The 25539-nt window shown below is 41.6% G+C and overlaps 1 protein-coding gene across 8 annotated transcripts; it reads right to left on the reverse strand.

Annotated features, from left to right (window-relative positions):
* Positions 1-1233: 1233 nt before the first annotated feature.
* On the reverse strand, positions 1234-24786 carry LOC124401422 (A-kinase anchor protein 7). 8 transcript variants are annotated; one of them, XM_046873731.1, is made up of 10 exons: positions 24598-24786; positions 20955-21014; positions 20576-20716; positions 19002-19150; positions 18733-18869; positions 18355-18515; positions 17563-17675; positions 15773-15920; positions 2253-2288; positions 1409-2055 (listed from the first exon to the last, which is right to left on the reverse strand). In XM_046873731.1, exons 1-10 carry the CDS (start codon positions 24692-24694, stop codon positions 1892-1894), a joined length of 1206 nt encoding a protein of 401 aa, XP_046729687.1. In that variant the 5' UTR covers positions 24695-24786; the 3' UTR covers positions 1409-1891. The 8 variants fall into 8 exon arrangements, with proteins under 8 accessions (XP_046729685.1, XP_046729687.1, XP_046729684.1 ...); XM_046873728.1 differs by lacking the exon at positions 24598-24786 and adding an exon at positions 22701-23245; XM_046873733.1 differs by lacking the exon at positions 24598-24786 and adding an exon at positions 23108-23244.
* Between the last annotated feature and the right edge of the window lie 753 nt (positions 24787-25539).

A 25539-nucleotide genomic window follows, 5' to 3' on the forward strand; every position in this document is an offset into this window, starting at 1 on the left:
GCTCCGACCAACAATACTGTAACTAACGGAGCCGCACGCCTACCATAAATGCTTCGACCAACAATACTGTAACTAACGGAGCCCCACGCCTGCCATAAACGCTCCGACCAACAATACTGTAACTAACGGAGCCACACGCCTACCATAAACGCTCTGACCAACAATACTGTAACTAACGGAGCCGCACGCCTACCAAAAACGCTCCGACCAACAATACTGTAACTAACGGAGCCGCACGCCTACCGCAAACGCTCCAATTATCAATACTGTAAAAAACAAAGCCGCATGCCTACCAAAAATGCTCCGACCAACAATACTGTAACTAACGGAGCCGCACGCCTACCATAAACGCTCCGACCAACAATACTGTAACTAACGGAGCCGCACGCCTACCGTAAACGCTCCAATTATCAATACTGTAAAAAACGCTCCGACCAACAATACTGTAACTAACGGAGCTGCACGCCTACCGTAAACGCTCCGACCAACAATACTGTAACTAACGGAGCTGCACGCCTACCGTAAACGCTCTAACCAACAAAATCGTAACTAATAGAGCGGCACTCCTACTGTAAACGCTCTGACATCGTAAACCAATGGATAACATTGCTGATTGTACCCGAGATGTTTTTGGATTAGATGTGATGATACGGGTAGGTAGGTGAGATAAGGAGGCCTGAGGGGCAGTCAGTTTATCCCAAAGGTGTTCAAAAGGGGGCACTGTCATGCAGGTCAAAGCCAATCATGTGACTATAAGATGTGTGGGAACAGTTTAAAAAAGAGCCACATGAGTGGAAAAGTGAGTGAATGTCCTGATGGACAAAATACAAAAGAAAACATGACATGTATGGAAAACATCCAGGAAAAACCCTTTATTAACACTCCTATAAGAGAGGGAGACAAATAAAAATAAAGCAATAAAGTAATTAAGATGATGCGGAAAAAAACGATGAAGGGATGTGGAGCGACGAGACTGCGATGTCTCAGTTTGGGGTTGTTTTAAACCAAAATGTTTGGAAATTGAAAACTTTAGTTTTTTAAAGTAATTAAGGATCAGGTGAAAACATGCAGCACTTTTTATTATAATAACAAGTAAAAGAAAAGCCAACAAAAAACCCACAAATATTAAAAGTAAATCAAAACCCCTTTTTTTCATTTTTTAAGGCCACTGTGGAAGTGGGAGAAAAAAAATCTGCACATCAAATCCATCATTTTATACTTTTGTTTGGGTTTTAATTCAAATTAAATGTACACATTAATTCAAGTGAATCAGCTTTTCTTAAAAAAATAATAATTAGTCTAAAGGTTTAGTTTTAAGTGTGTGTACATATGTGTTGGGTGTGTGTGTGCGCAAAAGTTCAGGTTGCTGGTGGTTGTTGTGGTGTGTGTGTGTGTGTGTGTGTGTGTGTCACACTCAGTTCTCGTGCGATTCGTGCTCGTACTTCCTCTCGTCCTAACAGGGTCCTAAATTCCCTCGATTTCCTGTAAACGCTCGCTCTGTCCGAGTCCAGCTTCCTCCTGACCTCCTGCGCGTCAAACATGCGGCCTACGGGGGGCGCACAAACATAAACAAGGCTTATGTTTCAAAGACAGATATGGAAAAAAAAACGCTTCAAGTGAGGCTCTGAGAAAATCATCATCATCATCATCATCATCATCATCATCATCCCACGCCCCTTTCTGTGCAGGTCCAGGTGTGCAGTTCGATATCGTCTCGGCAAAAAAAAAAACGAAACTAAATGAAAACCTGCATAGGGTTCGTTTATGCAAAACCGCGTGTTGCGTCACGCAGCAACCCGGCGCCCCCGGAGGCGGGGCCCGGAGATGGGGGTGGGTTCGGGGTCCACCCAGGCCCGGGGAAGGTGAGGGTCCGGGGTCAGTGGACACGCCGTCATTTGGGAGTGGAGTTGGGTGGGGCTTCGTCTTTGGGGGCGGAGCCGTTCTGCTGCGTCTCCTCCATGTACTGCTGCACGGCGCGAGACACGGCGTCTTCGACCAGCCTCTTACTCAAACTCAGCAGCTCGTCATCGTCGAGCTCGGGGCCGCGTTTACCACCTGGCGACACACACACACACACACACACACATCACTAATACACAAAAAGAGAGAGAGTAGGAACACTCGGGGTCCAGGCACTTGGCAATAACGAGTGCTTGTGTGTGTGTGTGTGTGTGTGTGTGTGTGTGTGTGTGTGTGTGTGTGTGTTTGTGTGTGTTTGGGAGAAGGATGAGCTTGGGCAACGAGACACGTACTTGTCCGCGAAGTGCGCCGTGTGGTCTGCAAAAGATCTGCAAGACAAACACAACCGGTTTAACGTCCGAGACCCAGATCTGAACCTTCACCTCAATCACGTGAATCACGACCAGGATTTGGCGTAAAATCAATAATAAGATCAGCACTGAGGCGTCGACCGCATCGACAGGAACTTGCCTTATTCGGATACTAAAGGCGGAGCTTATTGTAGACCAATCCAGAAGCAATATTTTGGGCTTCCTGTGTATTGTATTTACCTAATTTAATTATTACATTTGAAATGTTCGCGTCAAATTGACAACGCTACAGTTATACGTGTTTATACGACGTGTATAAGCTCCGCCTTTAGCGGCTTAATAAGGTAAGATCCTGTTTTTATTTGAATTTTTACCACAATCCCAGAATTATTTCACATTTTTATCAGCCATCTAGATTCTTTTTTTAAATAATTTTTTATCTCGTGCAAAGAAATCGTGTTTTTCCCCTCGGGTTGATTTGAAATCATTCGCTTCTGATTCTGAAGCTCGCACTGGAGGTGGTAGCTTAGTGGTTAAGGCATTTGACTTTGGATCGGAAGGTCACAGGTTCAAATCCCACCACCACCACCAAGCTGCCACTGCTGGGCCCTTGAGCAAAAGCCCTAAAACCATCCCCTGCACAGTTGTAAGTCGCTCTGGATAAGGGCGTCTGCCAAATGCAGCAAAAGTAAAAGTAAAGTAAAGCACTGAAAAAAGCGTCTAGAACAGACAGAGACTCTAGATGAGGAATTTTCTAGACTGGAAACTTGCCATGGAAATTCATGGGAAAATATGGGAATTTACGACATTTCGCCAATAACAGGAAACTTCAATGGAATTGATAATTTGCTTAAATTCATTCACTCACATGTACACAGCACGCCCCCTACAGGCACTCCGCCTTCCTCCATCACGTAACACAAAACATAATTCCCATAAAGTCCTGGTAAGTTTCCAACTTGGAATACTGGATTGTGATTGGCTGACAGGAAGGTTCCAGGTTTACACTCAGCCGTAACCATAGTAACAACCGGCTCCAGTTCCCTTACAGAGTGAGATGGAGATCATGGCGCGCTGTTAGGCCAAAAGTATCGGGACACACGACTACGACTTTTCCGATTGCTCCCACAAGTAACCTACAGTGTGTGTATACGATCTGTATATTTGATCACCTTCGAGTCGTGAAATGGTTTCGATTTGTCCTTAGTGCTATAAAATCTCAGTGACTGCTTTGAACACACACACACAAACACCTGTACCGCCTCACACACGCATTAATCGCCTCCGCATCACGCACACACACAGAAACCAGGGACACGACAACGTCCTTCAGCTGCACCAGGCCTCTGTTTTCGCTTCACAGGTAGCTGAGAGATTATATAACTTTATGAATGTTGTAAACACTGAACAATCATCTCTCTCTCTCTCTCTCTCTCTCTCTCTCTCACATCCCTGAGACTCTTGTATTCAACAGACATTCTGAACTTCCAGAAAATCTAAAATGAGGTTTTTCATGGCTTTGGGTATGAACATGTTCAGAACCTTTCCTCTCTCTATCTCTGTATACCATTGGATTGTTTTTCCAGCCAATGAAACGCTCAAGTATATAAAGCGCCCCACCCCCTCCCCCAGGCCGTGAGGTAACGCTATTGGCTAATTATTATATTATAATAAGAGATTTGAAGTCGTAATCCAGCGAATTATATTTGGACTAGCGGAAGAAAGAACTACAACGCCACGGAAACTAACCAATAAAACGTTCTAAAGTGCTGCGGGAGCATCTTAATGCCTGTTAGAGGAAAATTAAGACCTATGTAAAATTATTTAAATTATTAAAAATAGTGACTTTTTTAAGCCTAAAATTTATACTTTTACATTTTTTTTAGACCCCTGCGGAAACTCTGGTACGTGCTCCGAATCGCACATTTATTCTTTCCAGAACCAACTCGTGAATTAATGTCAGCTCTCGATCAATGCTGTAATGATTTTCCTCCCAGGTGAGAAACACCACATTTGTCCGCTAAGAGCCGACGCTGGTTGTTTACATCAACACTAAACCATTCCACTTTACTGCAGATTAACTGACCTCTAACAAACATTTTAGCAGTCAGGATTGTAACTCAAATATATCAGCAGTCAGGACTGTAACTCAAATATTCCAGAAGTCAGGACTGTAACTCAAATATTCCAGAAGTCAGGACTGTAACTCAAATATTCCAGAAGTCAGGACTGTAACTCAAATATTCCAGAAGTCAGGACTGTAACTCAAACATTTTAGCAGTCAGGACTGTAACTCAAGTAATTCAGCAGTCAGGACTGTAACTCAAATATTCCAGCAGTCAGGCACTCATTCGTCTCTTGCTAATTACATGTTAATTAGATATTAACATTAGGACTCTCACCTCACTTTCATATTATTATTATTGCGTGTGTGTGTGTGTGTGTGTGTGTGTGTGTGTGTGTGTTTCCTGAGACCACTCTCCACCCTCATTAAGGAAGATCCTGTTTACTTCTAGCAGCTTCCGGGTATTTTGGGCAGCCAGTGTGAAATAAATATAAAATTGGTCCTCGTAGCAGTTGAGGACTATGAAGGAACAGTGATCCACAAAGAACATGTGAGAACTTGGCTAGGTCTCCTGAGCTAACAGTCAGTAGCATTGTGGGCTTGTACCCAACTTCCTGAAGCTGCTCCGGGGGAACTGCCAGTGACGTTTCTTACACGAGGCAGTTTGGGGGAGAATCAAAACTACAGAGTTAATGAAACCAATAAATTTACATAACAGGGCTACTATGCTAAGAATAATTAGCGCTTTTAGCGTTTAAACAGATGTTTCCTGACTACTGGCGAGAGAAACTATTAGTGGGAGGAAAGAAGCCGTCGTGTGATTTCCTTTAGCAGAAGTTCCATCATATTTCTGTTCAAGCTTGGGACCGATTTCTATACTGTATAAAAAAAAGTATGCGGACACCTGACTATAAGTTTCCACATTCAGTCCCTATTTGATGTTCCACTAAACTCCACTCTTCTGAAACGTTTCTGGATTTATCCAGAGACACTTAAAATTTTTGCTGAGCAGATGAGGGTCAAGGGCCATGCTCGGGGGCCCAGAGGTGGCAGTTTGGTGTGGCTGGAATTTGAACTCACGACCTTCGGATCCAAAATGCCTTAGCCATAAAATATTGTTTAGGGTATAGATGGTTGTAAATTGATTATAGATACAAATATCATGAAGTGTGTGTGTGTGTGTGTGTGTGTGTGTGTGTGTGTGTGTGTGTGAGAGAGAGAGAGAGATCCAGTCGTTAAGGTGTGTCTCATTGTGCCTGTGGGACTTCGGTCTAGCCGTGCTGTCACTGCACTAGTTAATCAATGTGCCCTTGGAGAACGTGTGTGTGTGTGTGTGTGTGTGAGATGCGACATGCACATGAAACAAAAACACGTGTGCAGACTATTAACACTTGCATTTGTCCACTAATATCATGTGATTAGTCGTGTGTGTGTGTGTAAAAGGCCACAATGTTAAAAGCTCAGCTGGATGTTGTCTTTCTACACCGACCTTACTGAGCTCTTACACACACACACACACACACACACACACACACACACACACACACACACACACTGGCCCCAGCTGTGAAGGCATTAGGTATCCCCAAGACATGCTGACATGTTTCTCTCTCTCTCTCTCGTTCATTTTTTTCTCTCCTTTTCTTTCCATATCTCCCCCCCTCCTTTCCCCCTCATTCCTACTGCTTCATTTTTCTCTCCTCAGTTCTCTTTCTTTCCTGTTTTTCACTTTCTCTCTCATCATGCTGACTGAAAGTAGGCCAAACATCACACACACACACACACACACACACACACACACACACACACACACATTCTTTCTCTCACTCCCTCAAGCCACTGAGGAGTATACAACACTGCCCTGCATGTGCGTGTAAAGTCAGCTTTAACACACACACACACACACACACACACACACACAGAGCAAAATGGATGCTGAGAGATGGAGAAAAATGAAATAAATGGATGCTGAGAGAGAGTGAGAGAAAGATAAAGAGAGACAGAAATATAGAAAGAATGTGAGGAGACTGTGTGTGAGAGAGACAGATAGAGAGACAGATAAAGAGAGAGAGAGAGAGAGAGAGAGACAGACTGACAGATAGATAGATAGAGAGACAGATAAAGAGAGAAAAGCAGCCAAAGCTTTTCGTAGCCTGAAAATAAAAAGCACACAGTAACACATTAAGAATCTGAAGGCAGCTCTACACACACACACACACACACACACACACACACACACACACACACACAGTCCTCTCACTGTCTACAGGAATATATCCAGTCCTGTGTTCTCGGAGCTGAAGTGGATGTAAATACAGAAATACGGGATCGGGGAAGATTTATTCAGAGCACTACAACAATATAAAAGTAGTTCCGGTTCCTTTACACTCGATTCTTTCCCGACAGCTTCGTGTCGTATCCTTCCTCCATCCGAGGCACTACCCGTCCCTGTCGCTCTCGACGCTGCCCAATCTAAATCCACAATTATACATCTACATTTCATATAAACCTTTATGACCCGGGTTTAACAACTGCCCTTAGACTTATCACATCTGTAACACAGCTGTATTTGGGGCAGATGGTTTTTAATTCTGTGACGAACGGGTACATGTTAAATGTGGATGAGGACCAAGAGTTACCACTTTAACCCCAGGGACTCCTGGGTGGAGGGGTAGAGGGGTGGAGGAGCCGAACGGGTAGAGGGGTGAATGGGTGGAGGGGTAAAGGGGTAGGATGGGTGGAGGGGTAAAGTGGTGGATAGGTGGAAGGGTATGATGGATGGAGGGGTAAAGTGGTGGATAGGTGGAAGGGTATGATGGATGGAGGGGTAAAGAGGTGGATAGGTGGAAGGGTATGATGGATGGAGGGGTAAAGGGGTGGATAGGTGGAAGGGTATGATGGATGGAGGGGTAAAGTGGTGGATAGGTGGAAGGGTATGATGGATGGAGGGGTAAAGGGGTGGATAGGTGGAAGGGTATGATGGATGGAGGGGTAAAGTGGTGGATAGGTGGAAGGGTATGATGGATGGAGGGGTAAAGGGGTGGATAGGTGGAAGGGTATGATGGATGGAGGGGTAAAGTGGTGGATAGGTGGAAGGGTATGATGGATGGAGGGGTAAAGGGGTGGATAGGTGGAAGGGTATGATGGATGGAGGGGTAAAGGGGTGGATAGGTGGAAGGGTATGATGGATGGAGGGGTAAAGTGGTGGATAGGTGGAAGGGTATGATGGATGGAGGGGTAAAGGGGTGGATAGGTGGAAGGGTATGATGGATGGAGGGGTAAAGGGGTGGATAGGTGGAAGGGTATGATGGATGGAGTGGTTAAAGGTGTAGATGGGTGAAGGGATAAATGGGTGGATGGGTGGAGCTCCACAGCCTTTCCTGTTCACTTCATCTCATCTCCGAATCTGTCTCAAAATGCTCGTGTCATGTGACGAAAACGTGTAAAGGATGTAGAGTACCGGACGCTGCAGCCTGAAGCTGTGTCTTTACTGCAATAACGCTTTACAGACCAGATATTTTGCAACACACACACACACACACACACACACACACACACACACACACACACACACACACACACACACACTGCTCCATTCACATGGAGATAAAGTGTACAAATTTAACCAGGGTTTAATCTCGCTTTCTCTCTCACACACAGACACAGACACATACACACACACTCTCTCTCTTTCTCTCTCTCTCTCTCTCTCTCTCTCTCTCACACACACACACACTCCTCTCAGATCTCCAGCAGCTTTCCAATCACTTACTCAATTTGTCGTCCGTTCGGGAGAAAGGGAAACAGCACAGCTGACCCATTGCTTCCTCCCTTCTTCCCTCCTTCCCTCTGTTCTTTCTCCTGCTGGAATCAGAAAATCCAAGAGCAGCTCCAGCAGCTGACTGTGCGTTTGTGTGTGTGTGAGAGAGAGAGTGAGAGAGGCAGAGCACCTCATGCAGTGTTCTGTAGTTGCCTGTGTGTGTGAGTGTGTGTGGTGTGTGGTGAGGGGGTGGAGTCTAGAGTCCCACCCCCCCTCTTTGGCTCTCTTGAATAATTGGCTTAGAATGAACAGTATTTTGTGTGTGTGTGTGTGTGTGTGTGTGTGTGTGTGTGTGTGTGACAGACATCTGCTCTTCGATCTCTAGAGCAGCTCTATGGTCAGAATGGCTTCATGAAATCTCTCGACTTAAGAAATGACATGACTGTTACCTGCAGACCAATTAACATCAATCAACCAATCACATCGCCCGGGTTTAGAGCTCCAGTATGATCGCTAGATATTAGCCGCATCGTTAGCAGCATCACTGAGTACGCCTTCATACAGTATTACTCTACTGTCTTATCAGGGAACTGATCTGACACGAGGAGAAGGAGAAGGAGGAGGCTGGTGAATAAGATAAGTACGATGACTCTGATGGTGATGATAGTAATGGTGGTGGTGGTGATAATGATAGTGGTGATAATTAGGATGTTATGGTTATGATAATTATTGTTATGATGGTGGTCATGGTGATTGTGGTGTTGAGTATGAAGGTGATGGTAATAATTATGATGTAATGATTATAGTGATTAGGATGATAATGGTGAATGTGATTTGTGGTAATAATAATGCTGATGATAATGTGATAATCATGGTGATGATAATGGTGATGTGATGATGATGATGGTGATGATAATCATGGTGATGATAATGGTGATGTGATGATGATGGTGATAATGATAATGGTGATAATGGTGATTATTATGGTGATGTGATGATGATGGTGGTGATGATGGTTATAATGGTGGTGATGATAATGATGATGTAATGATCATAGTGATGATAATGGTGATATGATGATGGTAGTAATGATGGTGATAATAATGGTGATGACGAGTGATGTGATGATGGTAGTAATGATGGTGGTGATGATAATGGTGATAATGGTGATGTGATGATGATGGTGATAATAATGGTGATGATAATGATGATGTAATGATCATAGTGATGATAATGGTGATGATGATGATGGTGATGATAATGGTGATATGATGATGGTAGTAATGATGGTGGTGTTGATGGTGATTATAATGGTGATGTGATGATGATAGTGATGGTGGTGATGATGGTGATAATAATGGTGATGATAATGGTGATTATAATGGTGATGTGATGATGATAGTGATCATAATGGTGATAATGGTGATGTGATGATGATAGTAATGATGGTGGTGATGATGGTGATTATAATTATGATGTGATGATGGTGGTGTTGATGGTGATTATAATGGTGATGTGATGATGATGATGATACAACTATGATAGTGCTCCACTACAATACTCCAGTCCACTCAAATCCTACACTACACTACACAAAATACTACACAAAAATAATTCTATACTGTGGTCTGGGTGTGGATTAGTGAGGTACTGTGCTGTGATTGGTTATTTCTGGCCAATGCATCATGTCACTGTGTATAACACTCAGGTGTTCTTATAGCACACATGGTCTAGAACCTCTAGAAATCTGACACAAAATAGGCCAAAGGTTTGAGGACACCTAATCTCCAAGCCATTTAGAGCAGATCTTCATAGAGTTGGCTTTAAGCACAGGGGCATTGCCATGGAACATGTTTGGGTTTAAGTAAAGTCATGCTCCTGTAGTTAAAGACCTCCTGTACAATTGTGTGTCACCAAATTAAAGGAAACAACTGGGTAGAAAAGGCAGTAATATTTTGTATCCATATAATGTATTTTTTTTTCCATTTAAAAAAAAAAACAAGACATACAAGTAACACCACAGAGCTTGAAAACACCGAGACGGCAAAACAGGGTTTCTGGACCTATCTACAAGTTAAAAATAGCCGTCGAGGCTCGGATATGTGTGTATTTCTGTGGATGTCTCATTCCCTTGCTCGTCTATTCTCATCTGGTGGCAGATCGATTATCAGCTCCGTCCGCACAGGGAGCGTTAGACGTCTCCGGATGTTACTGGGCAAGGCATTAGAACAGGGAATGATAGACAGGTGGACAACATTTCCAGAAACAGAGCACCACGGCATAATAATAATATTTGAGAGATTTATCTTGTCCCTTTTTTTAAAAGTATTTTTTATCTCCAATAGTCTAAAATGTGTCGGAGTCTCCTTTCTTGAACCCCACATACACACACCCCCCACACACACACACACACACATTCTGCCAGTAGCCTGAGGTACAGGTGCTTATTTACTGTAGAACTTTAATGACACACTCTCACACACTCTATTGTATAAACACACAGACAGGTATAAAGAGCCTTAACCCAGTCAGCCGATATTTTGCAGGATAAAAAAAAAATACAGCTGCCATCACACACACACACACACACACACACACACACACACACACACACACACACACACACACACACACACACACACACACACTGTGAGCCCAGCTGGAAGTTCTGGCCTGTTTCCCATTTACAAGAGCTGAACAGCCAGTTACAAATGCATTGGCTCACAGGCACATGGTCGCCTCATACACACACACACGTACATATGTTAGTGTTTAGGTTTTCTAGTAATCTGCCAGATAAAAACTAATATCACCATAAATATATATATATATATATATATATATATATATATATATATATATATATATACAGTGGAACCCGGTTATGTCGATGTCCTAGGGGGTCGCCAAAAACCATCGAGATAACCGATGATGGAGATAAACGAAAATCAAAATGGCGGCAGTATATTAACGTGCTTGAAATTTCTTTATGTACATGATGTGCGTTAATAAATGAGAATGTGCATGCACGTGTTTTGAAGGTTTTTACACAACAGCGTTGCGCGATTTGTTTGATGAAGGCATGTTATAAAAATACATACAGTACATGTTTGTTAACTGTCAGGAATCCACCTGCCACGCCCCCTTCGGCCCCCTTCAGCGTGGCAGGTGTTTTCTCGGCCGCTTTCTCTGAAGCTCCGCTTCAATCGCGCACATATGGTGCTCGTTTATCATCATCACCAGCTCCTATTTAAACTTCCACACTCTCACTGTCCGTTATTGTTGGTATATGTTGGTTCACGGCGGTCGTTGTTATCGCGCATGCGTATCCCGGTACGTGTGTTCCCACCGGCACTCTCTCAACGGCTGCGCTTTTCTTCCCAAAGAAACTAACTAACTAACAGCAGAGATTCACCAGTATACAATACAACACCTGTAGCAGCTTTAAGACTTGATTTTTCCGCCACTTCATGAGTTCTTCTGCGGCTGCACCGAGATAACCGACGTTAAATGGCAAATTTTTCCCCCCTTGTGCTCGAGATATCAGGGTTCGGCGACATAAAAGAATCGACATAACCGATAAAAAATGCTAAGACAAAGCGAGAATTTGGCGGTTCCACTTCAAAAACGTCGACTTAATAGTGTTGTCGAGATAACCGAGGTCGAGATAAGCGGGTTCCACTGTATATATATATATATATATATATATATATATATATATATATATATATATATATTTCCATAATAATAATAATAATAATAATAATAGTGATAATAATCTCAGCTGCACAAGCAGCGTGTTTAGATTTTTAGATTATTAGATTGAAGAGTATTTTTGCTCATGATGTGTGAAATCTAGATTAAATGGACAACAAGGTTTGAGGTGTAAGCTTCCGCCCCTCTGCAACCCTAACGATGACAGAACAATGTTTTTAAGAGGAGCAGGAAGATTGAAGATAGACAGAATTTCCAGAGAAGAAAGGATACCACCATTGGGGTGCCTACACATTGTTGGTGCTTGGCCCCCTAAGAATCATTCAGTAAATATTTCCTTTTTTCCAGCTGAAAATGTACGACGTAAAAAATTCTCCACTATTACCCGGATTCTTGTGAATAATTGTATTTGCCAACAGTCGTGCTGTTTAACATTTTTTGCTGTTAAACGTCCGACTTTTAAAATTGATCCGTGCTTTGCCCAGGATTTCAACCAGAACCGAACCTCTACCCCGGCGTATACTCACCCCCCGCTGGCTCACCGATCGTTCCCAACACATTCGCCGCTAAAGAGCACACAGATTATTGAGCCACGCTGCTCAAAATCCATAGTCTCTGCGGTCAGCTGGTTTTTCATGATAACCTTTTCCATAGTCTCCCATTGCAAACAGAGATTAAAAAATCAAGCAGGGGTGGGCAGAGACATCTGGAGCAGAGCAGTATGGGTGTTTGGCATTTTTATTTTTCTAAGAAAAGGCATAGAATTGAAAAAGATCTCTATAGAACGCAGTGCAAACGTTTTCTAGAGCAACCTGGGTGTTCGTATTTTCTCAAGAAGAGCACTCAGTGGTTCAAATATCTAGAGTATCCAGCGTCTGGGTTTAAATAGAAAAGTAGAGATGCATATCGTGTGTTCAAAATATCAAGAGAAAATAAAAAAAATTAGTTTGTGGTGTTTTGTTTTTCTAGAGAGAGAAAACACACATTTCCCTGAGCGTTGTGTAACCAGTCAGATTGAAATGTCTTTGAAACATCCCAAGCCAGTATAACATTTTTTTAGATCACAATACGAATTTGGATCGTGTCTGCCTTTCTAGAGCGGGGAGCCGTATGCTATTTTCTTATGGTGATTCCAGTATCAAGTGTTTCTAGGATCTAACAATCTATAAAGTAATAAAGATCACAGAAGATGAGGGTATTGATTTGGAAAGCTCCATGGATCCAGTTCAAAAAAGACTTTACATGCACAAATATAGTGATGGCTTTCATTTTTCTAGATCACAAATTTTCAACATTCAGACAGATTGAGATTTGAAAAATGTTTATTTTGGGATAAAGATAAGCTCTGGATATCCAACCAAAGTAAAAAAGAAGTACCTGGATGTAGATAAAAATAGTGTGAAGACTTAGGAGTGATGTGTCAAGTTCTTGAAAAGTGAAGATTTTTCTAAGAAACATCAAAAGAAGGATTTCAGAATGCAGATATAGAGTTAAACCGAATTATTTTCGGTTTAACTCTATTCGGGTGGGGTATTGTGGATTAGGATCTAGATCTGGTAGTTTTTGCACATTAACTCTGATTTATCCTCCTCGGATTAAACACCTGGAGTCCCTAATTAGGGAACTCGTTAAAGCCGTATTGTGATTCAAATCTACTTTGAGAGCTGCTAATCAGGAGAATTAGGAGAGTCACAAACGGAAACACTTGATGAAACCCGGGTTACCGCACCAACCGACAAGCACCTGCCTGTTAATTTGTAGTCGCACTTTTTACTTTTCAAACACAACCTGCTGACTGTGTAATGTCTAGAGGCTGTAATGTTATTAATACATTCCTAAAATATTCATTCTTCACACCATAGATCTTTTTATATTTGCTGTCTGTAACGTTACGTAACATATGGTGTGAAAGGCGTTATGTGTACGTGTGTGTGGTAATTCAAAATGGTGTTTCGTGGGAGTGTTAGCAGTGAAACATAATGACAACAGGGCAGTGTGGAATGTTGGAGGTTATGTGGAATGTATAGAGTAGCATGTGTGTGTGTGTGTGTGTGTGTGTGTGTGTGTGTGTGTACAGATTGTGTCGCACGTGTCGCCTTCCGTTCACGTTCATTTTTTTAGCCTACTAAACACATTTTCAAGAACGTTTCCTGTACATTTCTGGTTTAAACCCTGTTGAAATATTTTGTCCATGTCTGGACTTTGATAAATGAGGTTCCCTCACACAATTAAAGAAGCTTCCACCTTCCAGAAAAGCTTCAAAATACCTTAAAAAATGGGAAACATAAAGCAGGGAATCATACAAATTCTGGAATGATCCTTCTCTCTTTTCTATCTCTCTCTATCCCTCTAACACATTAGGTCTGAATGAAAGAAAGAAAGAAAGAAAGAAAGAAAGAAAGAAAGAAAGAAAGAAAGATAGATAGATAGATAGATAGATAGATAGATAGATAGATAGATAGATAGATAGATAGATAGATAGATAGATAATTATCCAGAATTGTCATGAAATTATTGATGCCTCCAGATTTCATCTGGATCACTAGGTCCTCTAGAATAATTCCTAACGATACAGAAAATGCAGGAGAATTCCCATGATTGGGATTTGGATCCGATACTGTACAAAAGTGTGGAGCAGAAAAGTGCTGCGAGATGTTTTTCCGCATAAAAAATCATAGAATTTAACTCATAAATACAACGATTTGATTTCCTTGCTATCTGAAGCTAAAGTGTGACCTCTAGTGGCCTGATCATTTCCCTCTCGCTCATTTTCTCACATGTTCCAAACTGTGTTGCCTTTTTTCCTTCAGTAATCACATTATTTATTAATAATAGTGTTTTTTCTATAATTAGTAAATACCTTATAGGATTGGCGTCCGTCTGATCTGTCTACGTGTGATCGAAGCTCCGAGACAGACATTAAAAAAAAAAAACTTAACACGACCCAGACCATTGATAACGAACTGCACAACCGGACCACAGAACTGAACCAGAATCTGAAACAATTCAAAAACTGTTGAAAGAAATCTCCAACGTAATTTCTAGAGCTGTGGTCTAGAATGTCTCAATACAGGAGCCTGCCATCAAGACTCAGAAGTTCTAGAATGATCTGAGTTCCAGAACATTGTCACAAACACTTGAGTTTTAGATAGTTCTAGAACATTCTAGAAGAATTAAGCCCATGGTCACCCTGCAAAGTTACAGGAGATTCAATTTCCTAGTGTTTTTAAAACACCTCAGGATAAATGTGGTAGGCCCAGGATTAGTCCATTTGGTTCTTAAGCACTGTCTCTTCTATTACCAAACAGAGAAGTTCTACAATTTTGAGGTTTACATTAAGGAGCGGTGTCTTGGCATTTTCTATCTAAAAAGTTCAAGAGACAGATTTTGACCAAGTCTTGTAGAACTTTCCTCTTGAAAAAGTTCCTGATGCTGCAAGCTTTAAAACTCATCAATCAGAGAAGTGCCAAAACACTATGAGCTTTTCTGTTCCGAAAGATTGATCATCTAGAGCTTCACTTTGGAAGGTTCTAAAACCTTTCTTATAAAACGTTCTAAAACGTTGTTATGCCAATTGAGTGGTCTAGATCATCTTTCTGTCTGACTGTAGGCTTTCAACCTGAAAGCTTAAAGAATACAGTAGAAGCAGATCTAGAAAACTAGAAGCTATTAATGGTGTGGCAGAACTTGAGCATTCTAGAATGAGTGTATGATCATGAACTTCTAGAAGTTACTAGAATACCTTGTTCTGAAAGGGGGGAATCTGCGAGCTTTAGTGTTCTAGAATATCTAAGTCTAGCAGTAGGCTCTCATTCTGGTTCCAGAGGTTCTAAAACGTCACTATTCATCTTTTGATTTTTATGGGTTGATGCCACTTGAGAAAATATACCACTGATGTATCTCACACACACACACACACACACACACACACACACACAGACATTTAAACGTGTTCTGACTTACCGAATGTGACGGTCTTCTCACGATGGTAGTAACCATCAGCATCTTTCTTCTTCAGCATGGAGCACAGATCCATGGTGCACACGTTCTCCTCACCAAACACTTGCTGCTCAAACAGCACATACAGACTTGAGTCCAGTTTCTTGACTCCCTAAAACATACATGTAAATGGGATGAGCTCAGACACACACAAGATTCTTTCAAGTATCGTTGCATAGTGGTCATGGCGATGTTATATGAGGCTACCTATACATCAGCTCGTATAGCTAGCTGTAAGATCTCTTCACACGTCCTGCACTGAGCGAAGTGATGGAGAAAGGTGCAGAGTTATGGATCAAAATCCGATTACAAAGCACTCAGACACGAGAAATAAGATTAGTCCTTTTTTCCCCATCTCCCAGCATATTTGTGTAACATCACAACACTTTCTGTTAATTCTAAACTACTGAACATAAATGATTCAAAATTAAAATGAGACTTCCATCTGTCCAGATGGAGTAATGAAGGGTGTGAGCGTTGGTGTAGGAGACACCGTGTCGTGATTCTGCCTGCTCTTATCTTTTACAGTTTGTTATGTTTCAGAAGCACAAACACAGAAGGCTTTGGGTTCTAGAACATCAGATGATTCGACATTTTGGACCCTGAGTGATCTGGAACCTCTGGTTTGGGTACGACTCAAATACTTGAGAGCCTCACAGCCTAGGCATCCTAGGACCAATAGAACATCAACATTCCAGAACTTTGTGGCTCTAGATCGCAGGTAATTCAACAACCTTGCATATAATCTTGCCTTTTTATTTATTCTGGAAAACTCTAGAATAGTCTAAGTTTCAATGATCTGAGAAGTAAAACAGCAAGTTCTAATAACTTCAAATGTTCTACAAACTCTGGTTTTAATACGTTTTTTTGAACTGTCCAAAGATGGTCTAGATCTTCTTACTTGAATTGTCCAAATATAGCCAATATTCTAGAAGGAGCATTCTAGGCCTATCAGTGTGATCATCCTAACAGGGTCCTACAACATTTTACAACTGGAGCTCTATTGAATTTTCCAGCCTGACTGTGTGGTTCTGTTATGAGTTTTATAAAAGAAATCTAGAACTCTGGTCATTCTTAAACCTCTCAGAACCCTCCTGGGCTCACAGATCCTGTTTTCTGACATTCTCTGATTACTAGGCCGATCCTACTGATCCTAATTTTTATCTTGCATTCCAGACCTATCAGGGCAATCATGCTAAGAGGCTATACAACATTCTACATCTCAAAATCTTTCTTGAATTTTCCAGTCAGATAGTTGTTTGAGTTTCGTAGAATTCTAAAACTCCAATCATTCTCAAAGCTCTAATGGTTTACATATCCTGTGTTCTGAAGGTCAATCCTGATCCCCCCACAACATTCTGGAAACTTAGTCATTCTAAAACATCTAGAACCGAGCCATTCGGTTGTACACATCCCTGTTGTCCCAATTTGATAATTTGATAAAACTGTTTTTCTAAAACAAGGTCACTGTATAATGGAAAAGTCAAACCAATAACACATCCAAACCTGATCAGTCACACACACTGACATTGTGGTCAAGTTCCGTCACAGAGCCATCGATCTAGAACTAAATTAAGACATGCTGTAAACAAGTCTCAAAATACAACTTCTCTCCGTTAAAAAAAACACGAGTCCGATAGTCCACAGACTTCACGAAAAAAATCTTTTACCATCCCGTCTGCACAGAACTTTTGTTGGTTTATCCGTTTTGCTCTTATGAAAAAAAAATAAATGAAGGTGTCCGAGGAACCCACCTGACGACGGAGTTTGGGTGCTCGTGAGAGCTTGATGAAGGTCAGGTGAGGTTTAAAATCTTTCTGGTCTCCGGCTGGTATCCCCTTCTCCTCAAACACCTTCCTGACTAAGTCTGGAACAACAGAACGAAAGAGAAAGAAAGAGAGAGAGATTCAGACAGCAAGGGTGAGGCTATTTCCATAGCAGAGAGGACAGCTTTAAGACTCAAACCCCTCCAATGCTTAATGTAACACAAGGAGAGAATCAATACTGACATAGACAGAGAAATAAAGAGAGAGAGAGAGAGAGAGAGAGAGAGAGAGAGAGAGAGAGAGAGATGCAGTCCGATATTGACCTGGGATAAAAACAGAGTGATGACGTTAGATGGCAGATTCACTCCCCTCCCCCTTATAAATGATGTGATTACGTGCTTATAGACACTTCACATCTTGAAAATTGGTCCAAGATCAGTTCCAGATCAAAGCTGGTGAGACAAAAAGCCTAGAAAGAAGCCTGGTTAAGTGATGGAGATGATGGTCCAGGTATCTGGATGATAATCCCAGAGAACCAATGTATAAGGTCCTTCATAGTGTACTGTCTATAAAGTTGAAAAAACTGGACCTTCTGAGCCTTTCTAAGGTGACCTCCTAAGATGTTATGGGCTTAATCTGACAAACCTGCCGTTTCCGCCAATTTCAGATGGAAGGAGTCTCCAGAGTCAGCTCTACGCTGCAGTACAGATGTAACAGATTTTTCTGGTTCCCACAATGGCAGAAAAAAATAAGGGTATAAAGAACATGTAAAGAACTCACCTGCGATTTGTGTAAGGGTACTGAGATGATCTCCCTCTTCGATCTGGATGAACGCTACTTCCTGTTTAAAGTGACCAATTCCACGAAATGGCAGCACAAGGCTCCGCCCACCCACCAGGTACGTCAACGTCGGCTCCATCTCTTCTATTGCCAATGCAGCCCTATGTGTCACAAACACACACACACACCTAGCTGTTAATCCCCCGGGAAGAGCACTGACGCAGGTATGAAATCACACAAAAATGTCCATCACACACACAAATTTCTAGCTGATTTTCCTCAGGTTGCTATGATGCAGCATGTTCTATTACACTGTCCCCTGATGTCCCACATGATAATGTTTAAAGAACGTTCTTGTCGTGTAGAAGGTGTACGTACGTGTCAATCTGCTCCTGTGTGGACAAGTGTGTGACGAGCAGTGTGATGTGAAGCGTCCCAACAGGAATCAGAGCTCTGGAGAGACGAGGGTCCTTCTGTAACACCTCAGCCTGGACTTCCTCCACCCCCTGTTTTATCTGACGCACACACACACACGCACACACATGAACACACACACACACACACAAAACAATGAATATATTTTATATATGATTTTATATAAGCACTAAAAAAAACTGTGTCCGACTCGTCTAAAGTCAGTGCTGAACCTTTTGATTGGTGATCGGGATCGACACGAAGTAGTTAGGGCGAGGACTATCTTTCTTCTTCTTTTCTTTTTCTTCATCCTCTTCATTTTCCGCATGTCCCCTCTTCTTCCTCTTACCTTTCCTCTTCCCCTGGGCATCAGGGTCAGAGACTGGAATAGAAAAACCACAATTACACATAAGATAGAGTAACAGTCTAACCTTATATACGTCTACAGCTACCGTACTACACATCTACAGCTACCGTACTATACGTCTACAGCTACCGTACTATACGTCTACAGCTACCGTACTATACGTCTACAGCTACCGTACTATACGCTCACAGCCACCGTACTACACGCCCACAGCCACCGTGACTACACGCCCACAGCTACCGTGACCATACGCCCACAGCTACCGTACTACACGCCTACAGCCACCGCACTACACGCCTACAGCTACCGCACTATACGCCCACAGCTACCGCACCATACGCCCACAGCCACCGTACTACACGCCTACAGCCACCGTACTACACGCCCACAGCCACCGTACTATACGCTCACAGCCACCGTACTACGTCTACAGCTACCGTACTACACGTCTACAGCTACCGTACTACACGTCTACAGCTACCGTACTACACGTCTACAGCTACCTTATATACCTCTACAGCTACCGTACTATACGTCTACAGCTACCGCACTACACGTCTACAGCTACCGCACTATACGTCTACAGCTACCGTACTATACGTCTACAGCTACCGCACTATACGTCTACAGCTACCGTACTATACGTCTACAGCTACCGTACTACACGTCTACAGCTACCGCACTATACATCTACAGCTACCTTACTATACGCTCACAGCCACCGCACTATACGCCCACGGCTACCTTACTATACATCTACAGCTACCTTATATACCTCTACAGCTACCTTATATACCTCTACAGCTACCGTACTATACGTCTACAGCTACCGTACTACACGTCTACAGCTACCGTACTATACATCTACAGCTACCGCACTATACGTCTACAGCTACCGTACTATACATCTACAGCTACCTTACTATACGTCTACAGCTACCGTACTATACGTCTACTGCTACCTTACTATACATCTACAGCTACCTTATATACCTCTACAGCTACCTTATATACCTCTCCGGCTACCGTACTATACGTCTACAGCTACTGTACTATACGCTTATGCCTATGTTCGGTAGGTTGCCAACAGACATCGAGCCGTTAATGCTCTTGATGGAGAATGTGATGTCACAGAGTTAACTTATGAATGGTGAACTGTGAATCTCCCTCTAGTTGTGAAGCGTGGAAATACAACTGCATGGGAATCCTTTCCTACAGATACTTTAAGTCTATAGCTACTATACTATACATCTATAGCTACTGTACGTCTGTAGTTATTATGCGTATGTCTAGTTATTGTATGTCTATAGCTACTGTATTGTGAGTCTAGAGTTACTATATTTGTGGTTTATAGCTACCATGCTGTAATTATATAGCCACTACATTGCTGGTTTCCAGCTATTATACTGCAGGTCTTGAGCTACTATACTAATGACTTACAACTAAGTTCCTTCAAGACCTCGGTGTCAGCAAAGGGAAGTTCAGCTAGGAGGTTCATAGTGCAGTCAGCTTCCGTTACTTTTTCCTTACGTCCCCGTGGTTTCCTGAAGTACTTCTTTACCCTTTTCACCATTTTTCTCCCTGTAAATGTCACAGATGGAGAACTGGTCACACACGCGTGTGTGATTTCTTGGTGCTATTTTAGACACAATAATTGCTGACTAATAACATGGGGATTAAACACACCATCATTATCGTTAATGTAATTAACATGAACTGAATTCATACAGGACTCACTAAAGCACAATAGCATATGACTAGCTAAAAGAATCGCTGTGCTTAATGATCACACTTGAGTTTGATTCAGTAAAAAATGTACCTGAGATCTGTTCCATGTCTGCTGGTGATGATTGGAGATGGAATGAAATCCTGCTCAGTTCTGTAAGAGTACATCCAAACTTAAGAAACAAGAATAAACTTTTCAAATTCCAGACAAATCTTCCTCATTGGACATTTTCATTTTTCCAAATTATTTCCCCATATTACTTCCTCTGGTGAATCTCTCATGTTCCTGTAGATTATTGACCTTCTATCAAGCACATTCTTCTTGTTTGAGGTCAAATGTTCATTTTTTTCAGTTTCTGTAAATCTATATAATCTGAGGTAAATCTTTCATATTTCACTGTCTGTAAACCTTTCCTGAGGTACATCCAGATCATCCGAGGTAAACCTTTCACATTTCACTTTCTGAAAACCTTTCCTGAGGTAAATCCAGTCATCCGAGGTAAACCTTTCCTGAGGTAAATCTATATCATCTGAGGTAAAACTTTTACATTTCACTTTCAGAAAACCTTTCCTGAGATAAGTCTAGATCACCCGAGGTAAACCTTTCATATTTCACTTTCTGAAAACCTTTTCTGTGGTAAGTCTAGACCATCCGAGGTAAACCATTCATATTTCACTTTCTGAAAACCTTTTCTGAGTTAAATCTAGATCATCCGAGGCAAACCTTTCCTGAGGTAAATCTCGATAATCTGCGGTAAATCTTTCATATTTCACTTTCTGAAAACCTATTCTGAGGTAAATCTAGATCATCCGAGGTAAACCTTTCCTGAGATAAATCTAGATAATCTGCGGTAAACCTTTCATAATTCACTTTCTGAAAACCTTTCCTGAGATAAGTCTAGATCATCCGAGGTAAACCTTTCATATTTCACTTTCTGAAAACCTTTCCTGAGATAAGTCTAGATCATCCGAGGTAAACCTTTCATATTTCACTTTCTGAAAACCTTTTCTGAGGTAAATCTATATAATCTGCGGTAAACCTTTCACATTTCACTTTCTAAAAGCCTTTTCTGAGGTAAATCTAGATCATCCAAAGTAAACCTTTCCTGAGGTAAATCTAGATCATCTGAGGTAAACCTTTCATACTTCACTTTCTAAAAAACCTTTCCTTAGGTAATTTTTATCATTTAAGGTATTTTTTTCATATTTCCTTTTCTGGCAGACATTTTCCGAGGTAAATCTTTCGAGTTTGAGGTAAAGAGAAATGTTTTTAGATTTTAGATCATAATGTGTTTGTGTTTGAGTGTAAAGTGGTAACTTTTCATTATTAACTATAAACATACTGTATCTAAGAGGGCTGTTAATGTGACAGGTAAATCTAGATCATCTGAAGTCAATCATATTTCAGTTTCTGGAGTATCTGAAGTAATTTTTTCTTATTTCAATTTCTAACACAAATTTACTGATGTAAATCTATTTTATCTGAGGTAAATCTTTTAGATTTAACTTGTGGCATAGGTTTCCCTCAGAAAAGGTCTGTTAAAATTAAAATATGAAAGATTTACCTCAGATAATATATACATCAGATGTCTATCATCTGAGGTAAATCTTTCATATTTCACTTTCTGACAGACCATTTCTGAGGTAAATCTATATAATCTAAGGTAATTCTATATTATCTGAGGTAAATTTTTCACATTTCAGTGTCAACTAACCTTTCAAGGTCTTTTGAGACTGAGGTACAGATGCATTTTTAGACTCGTCTCAGTCGTGTCTCGTGAGTTTTACGACAGTTTAAAGCAATGACTTTTCATTCTAAAAACATTATAAACTACTGTACCTGAGAGGGCTGTTAGTGTGACTGCTCGTCTCTCAGGTGTCCAGATTAAATCAGGAACAGGGTGAAAGACTTCTTTCCCCACCTGAACCCCTGTACTGGGTACTTTTACACCAAACCGGAGCAACAGATGATTTACAGATTTAATAGGTAATAATTTCAGCCTGAACATCTCAAACTGCCCAGGTTTCTCACTCAACCCTCATTCGCCTCTATATATACTGACTGTAGTTACACACGTTATGTAACTTATACGTTTATTTGTAATAAGTCAATGTAAAGTTATAGTTAAACTGATCTTCATGATAATCTGTAGTTAATGTGTTCCTTTACAACTACAGTACATTTGTTTTTGTTTTTTAAGATTTCGATATTTTAGGGTTTTATTAGTCCGTAGCTCATGATTTTACCTCATTAATGATCGATTATTCGAGTCTACTTTATTTTATTTATAAATTTAGCAAATCATAGAAATATCTGAAAACTTCTCTCTGCTCTTCAGCTGGCTATAAATACACGGCGCGCGTGGCTGTAAACAAATACGGAACGCCAGGAGGGTCACGCGGTGTTTCGCGATTTCGAAAAAAAGAAAAACCTGAAACGCTCAATTGAGGATGTGTGCGTGTGTATGTAAACAAACAAACAAATAAATAATGTACAAATTGTGCCTTTTGCTTATTGATGTATTTTATACAATTTGATGCTGCTCAAGTGTGTAAGATGTGTGCAGGTGAGGTGTGTGTATGTAGGTTGTGTGTATGTGAGGTTTTTGTGTATTTGAGGTGTGTGTATGTGAGCTGTGTGTATGTAGGTTGTGTGTATGTGAGGTGTTTGTGTATGTTTGGTGTGTGTATGTAAGATGTGTAGGTGAGGTGTGTGTATATGTGGTGTGTATGTGGTGTGTGTATATAAGGTGTGTGTATGTGAATGTGTGTGTGGTGTGTGTTTGTGGTGTGTGTATGTAGGGTGTGTTTATGTGAGGTGTGTGTGTATATAAGGTGTGTGTATGTGTGTGTATGTGGTGTGTGTTTGTGTATGTGAGGTGTGTGTGTGTGGTGTGTGTTTGTGTATGTGAGGTGTGTGTGTATGTGTGTGTGTTTGCAGTGTGTGTGTGTGTATATATATGTGAGGTGTGTAAATGCTGTTGGGAATGAAGTGGATTGTTGGTACTCGGGCTGCGGTTTGTAAAAGGTGTATTGGTTTTGTTTACTCTCACTCTCACGCCGGTGTTTCCTTCACGCCTGCCTTTGTGTGCTGTAACGCTACACCTGAAGATTGGGTTGCAGGAGGAGGAGGAGAAGGAGGAAGGCCGGGGTGAACAGGTAAAGTGGAGAACAGGTGTACAAAGAGACATTTCTACTCAGTGATACACCTAAAGTCTGGTTAAGCTTTTTTAGGTAGGTGTGTGTGTGTGTGTATGTGTGTGTGTGAATGAGGTTGGGGTTGTGTTACACATTACGGTCCGGATGAAAGCTCAGGTATAAAGCAGCTGTAGATTAGCGTGCATTGATTACACACGTGTACACACACACACACTCACAAAGTAAAAGGTTGTGTGTCTGTGTTTTGTTCAAATATTTAAATAATGACTTCAGTGTCAATCCTGATAAGATTGAAGGGAACTTTAGACTGGCGCCTTGTTTAACGAGTTAATTTCCTGATGTACACGACACTTATTACTGGCAAATTATTTCTGTCTTGATACTCCATTTGACCTCTAGGCCTTTAGTGATGTTCTTCCTGAATCGATCCACGTCCTAATCCCATCATTGTGACGCCAAGTCTCTAGAAAGCATCAGTATTCTAGAGAAGTGCAGTAGAACAGAGCCCTGCATCACACAGGATCTCTGAATGGTATTACTGAAGCAAGAAACCCAATGAACACAATTCCACACTTTACCGTTCACTGGAGTCACAACTGCACCTCCACATACATCATCTCCAGCAGAGGAAATCTTTGCACATCCCAACGATGTTAGGAAGCTAGGACCAGCCATGATACAGCGCCCTCTGGAGGGCTAAGGGAGTGACAGCGTGGCAGTTTGGCGATACCCCATATTTTAAAATCCCCAACCTTCCGATCAGAGCTTTAACCACTGAGCTTCAACTTCCCCAAGATTCACCTGACGAACCCAAACTTCCTGTATGTTCACCGCTCTGATCTCACACCTGACCTTCCTTTCAGCCAATCACAATCAGGCATTCACGTTAACCCTTAAAAAAACAACCATAAATATCATCTTAGTGGGGCTCCTCACTAACTAATCATTGTGTGATCGGATGAAGGTTGGACTCTGAGATCAGATGTGTTCTGAGTGTTCTTCTTCACGAGCGTATAATCAGATCTTCCTCCTCCTCCTGATTTCCTTTAATCCCATCTCACCTCGTCCACAACCGCACCAAACCTCACGCCGTGTCTCTTCTAACGGGTTTAGAACGTCATACTCAGCGTTAATGTCACCTGCCTGAGAAAGTGAGTCTGATTCATCTGAAAATAACATGCACACACACACACACACACACACACACACACACACACACACACACACACACACACTGTTTGATTTTAAAAGCCAGATGGAGGATTTGGGATAAATCCTTTTCTACATAATCCTTCCCCTGATGGTCCAGCAAACATAGAACTGTGGTTCTTGGTGGCTCTGTGTGTGTGTGTGTGTGTGTGTGTGTGTGTGTGTGTGTGTGTGTGTGTGTGGAAGGGGGGGGTGGGGGATGAAGACATTCCCCAGTAAAGGTAGAAATTATCTTTATATGTCTCCAGCTTCTCTTTAGCTTCTCTATATTTTATCTTAGATGGAAAAAGTGCCAAAAAAATTGCATTGCC

This window comes from Silurus meridionalis, chromosome 18 (genome assembly GCF_014805685.1).
Source record: "Silurus meridionalis isolate SWU-2019-XX chromosome 18, ASM1480568v1, whole genome shotgun sequence".
NCBI lineage: Eukaryota > Metazoa > Chordata > Actinopteri > Siluriformes > Siluridae > Silurus > Silurus meridionalis.

What these genes read in the sequence shown, in the direction of transcription:
- LOC124401422 (XM_046873728.1), bottom strand. Translation starts at nt 22,869, where the DNA reads ATGTTCAGGCTGAAATTATTACCTATTAAATCTGTAAATCATCTGTTG. An exon ending in TACCCTTACACAAATCGCAG is followed by an intron (nt 17,676 to 18,354) that starts GTGAGTTCTTTA and finishes CTGTTGTTCCAG; the next exon opens with ACTTAGTCAGGAAGGTGTTT. An exon ending in CACCCAAACTCCGTCGTCAG is followed by an intron (nt 15,921 to 17,562) that starts GTGGGTTCCTCG and finishes TGTATGTTTTAG; the next exon opens with GGAGTCAAGAAACTGGACTC.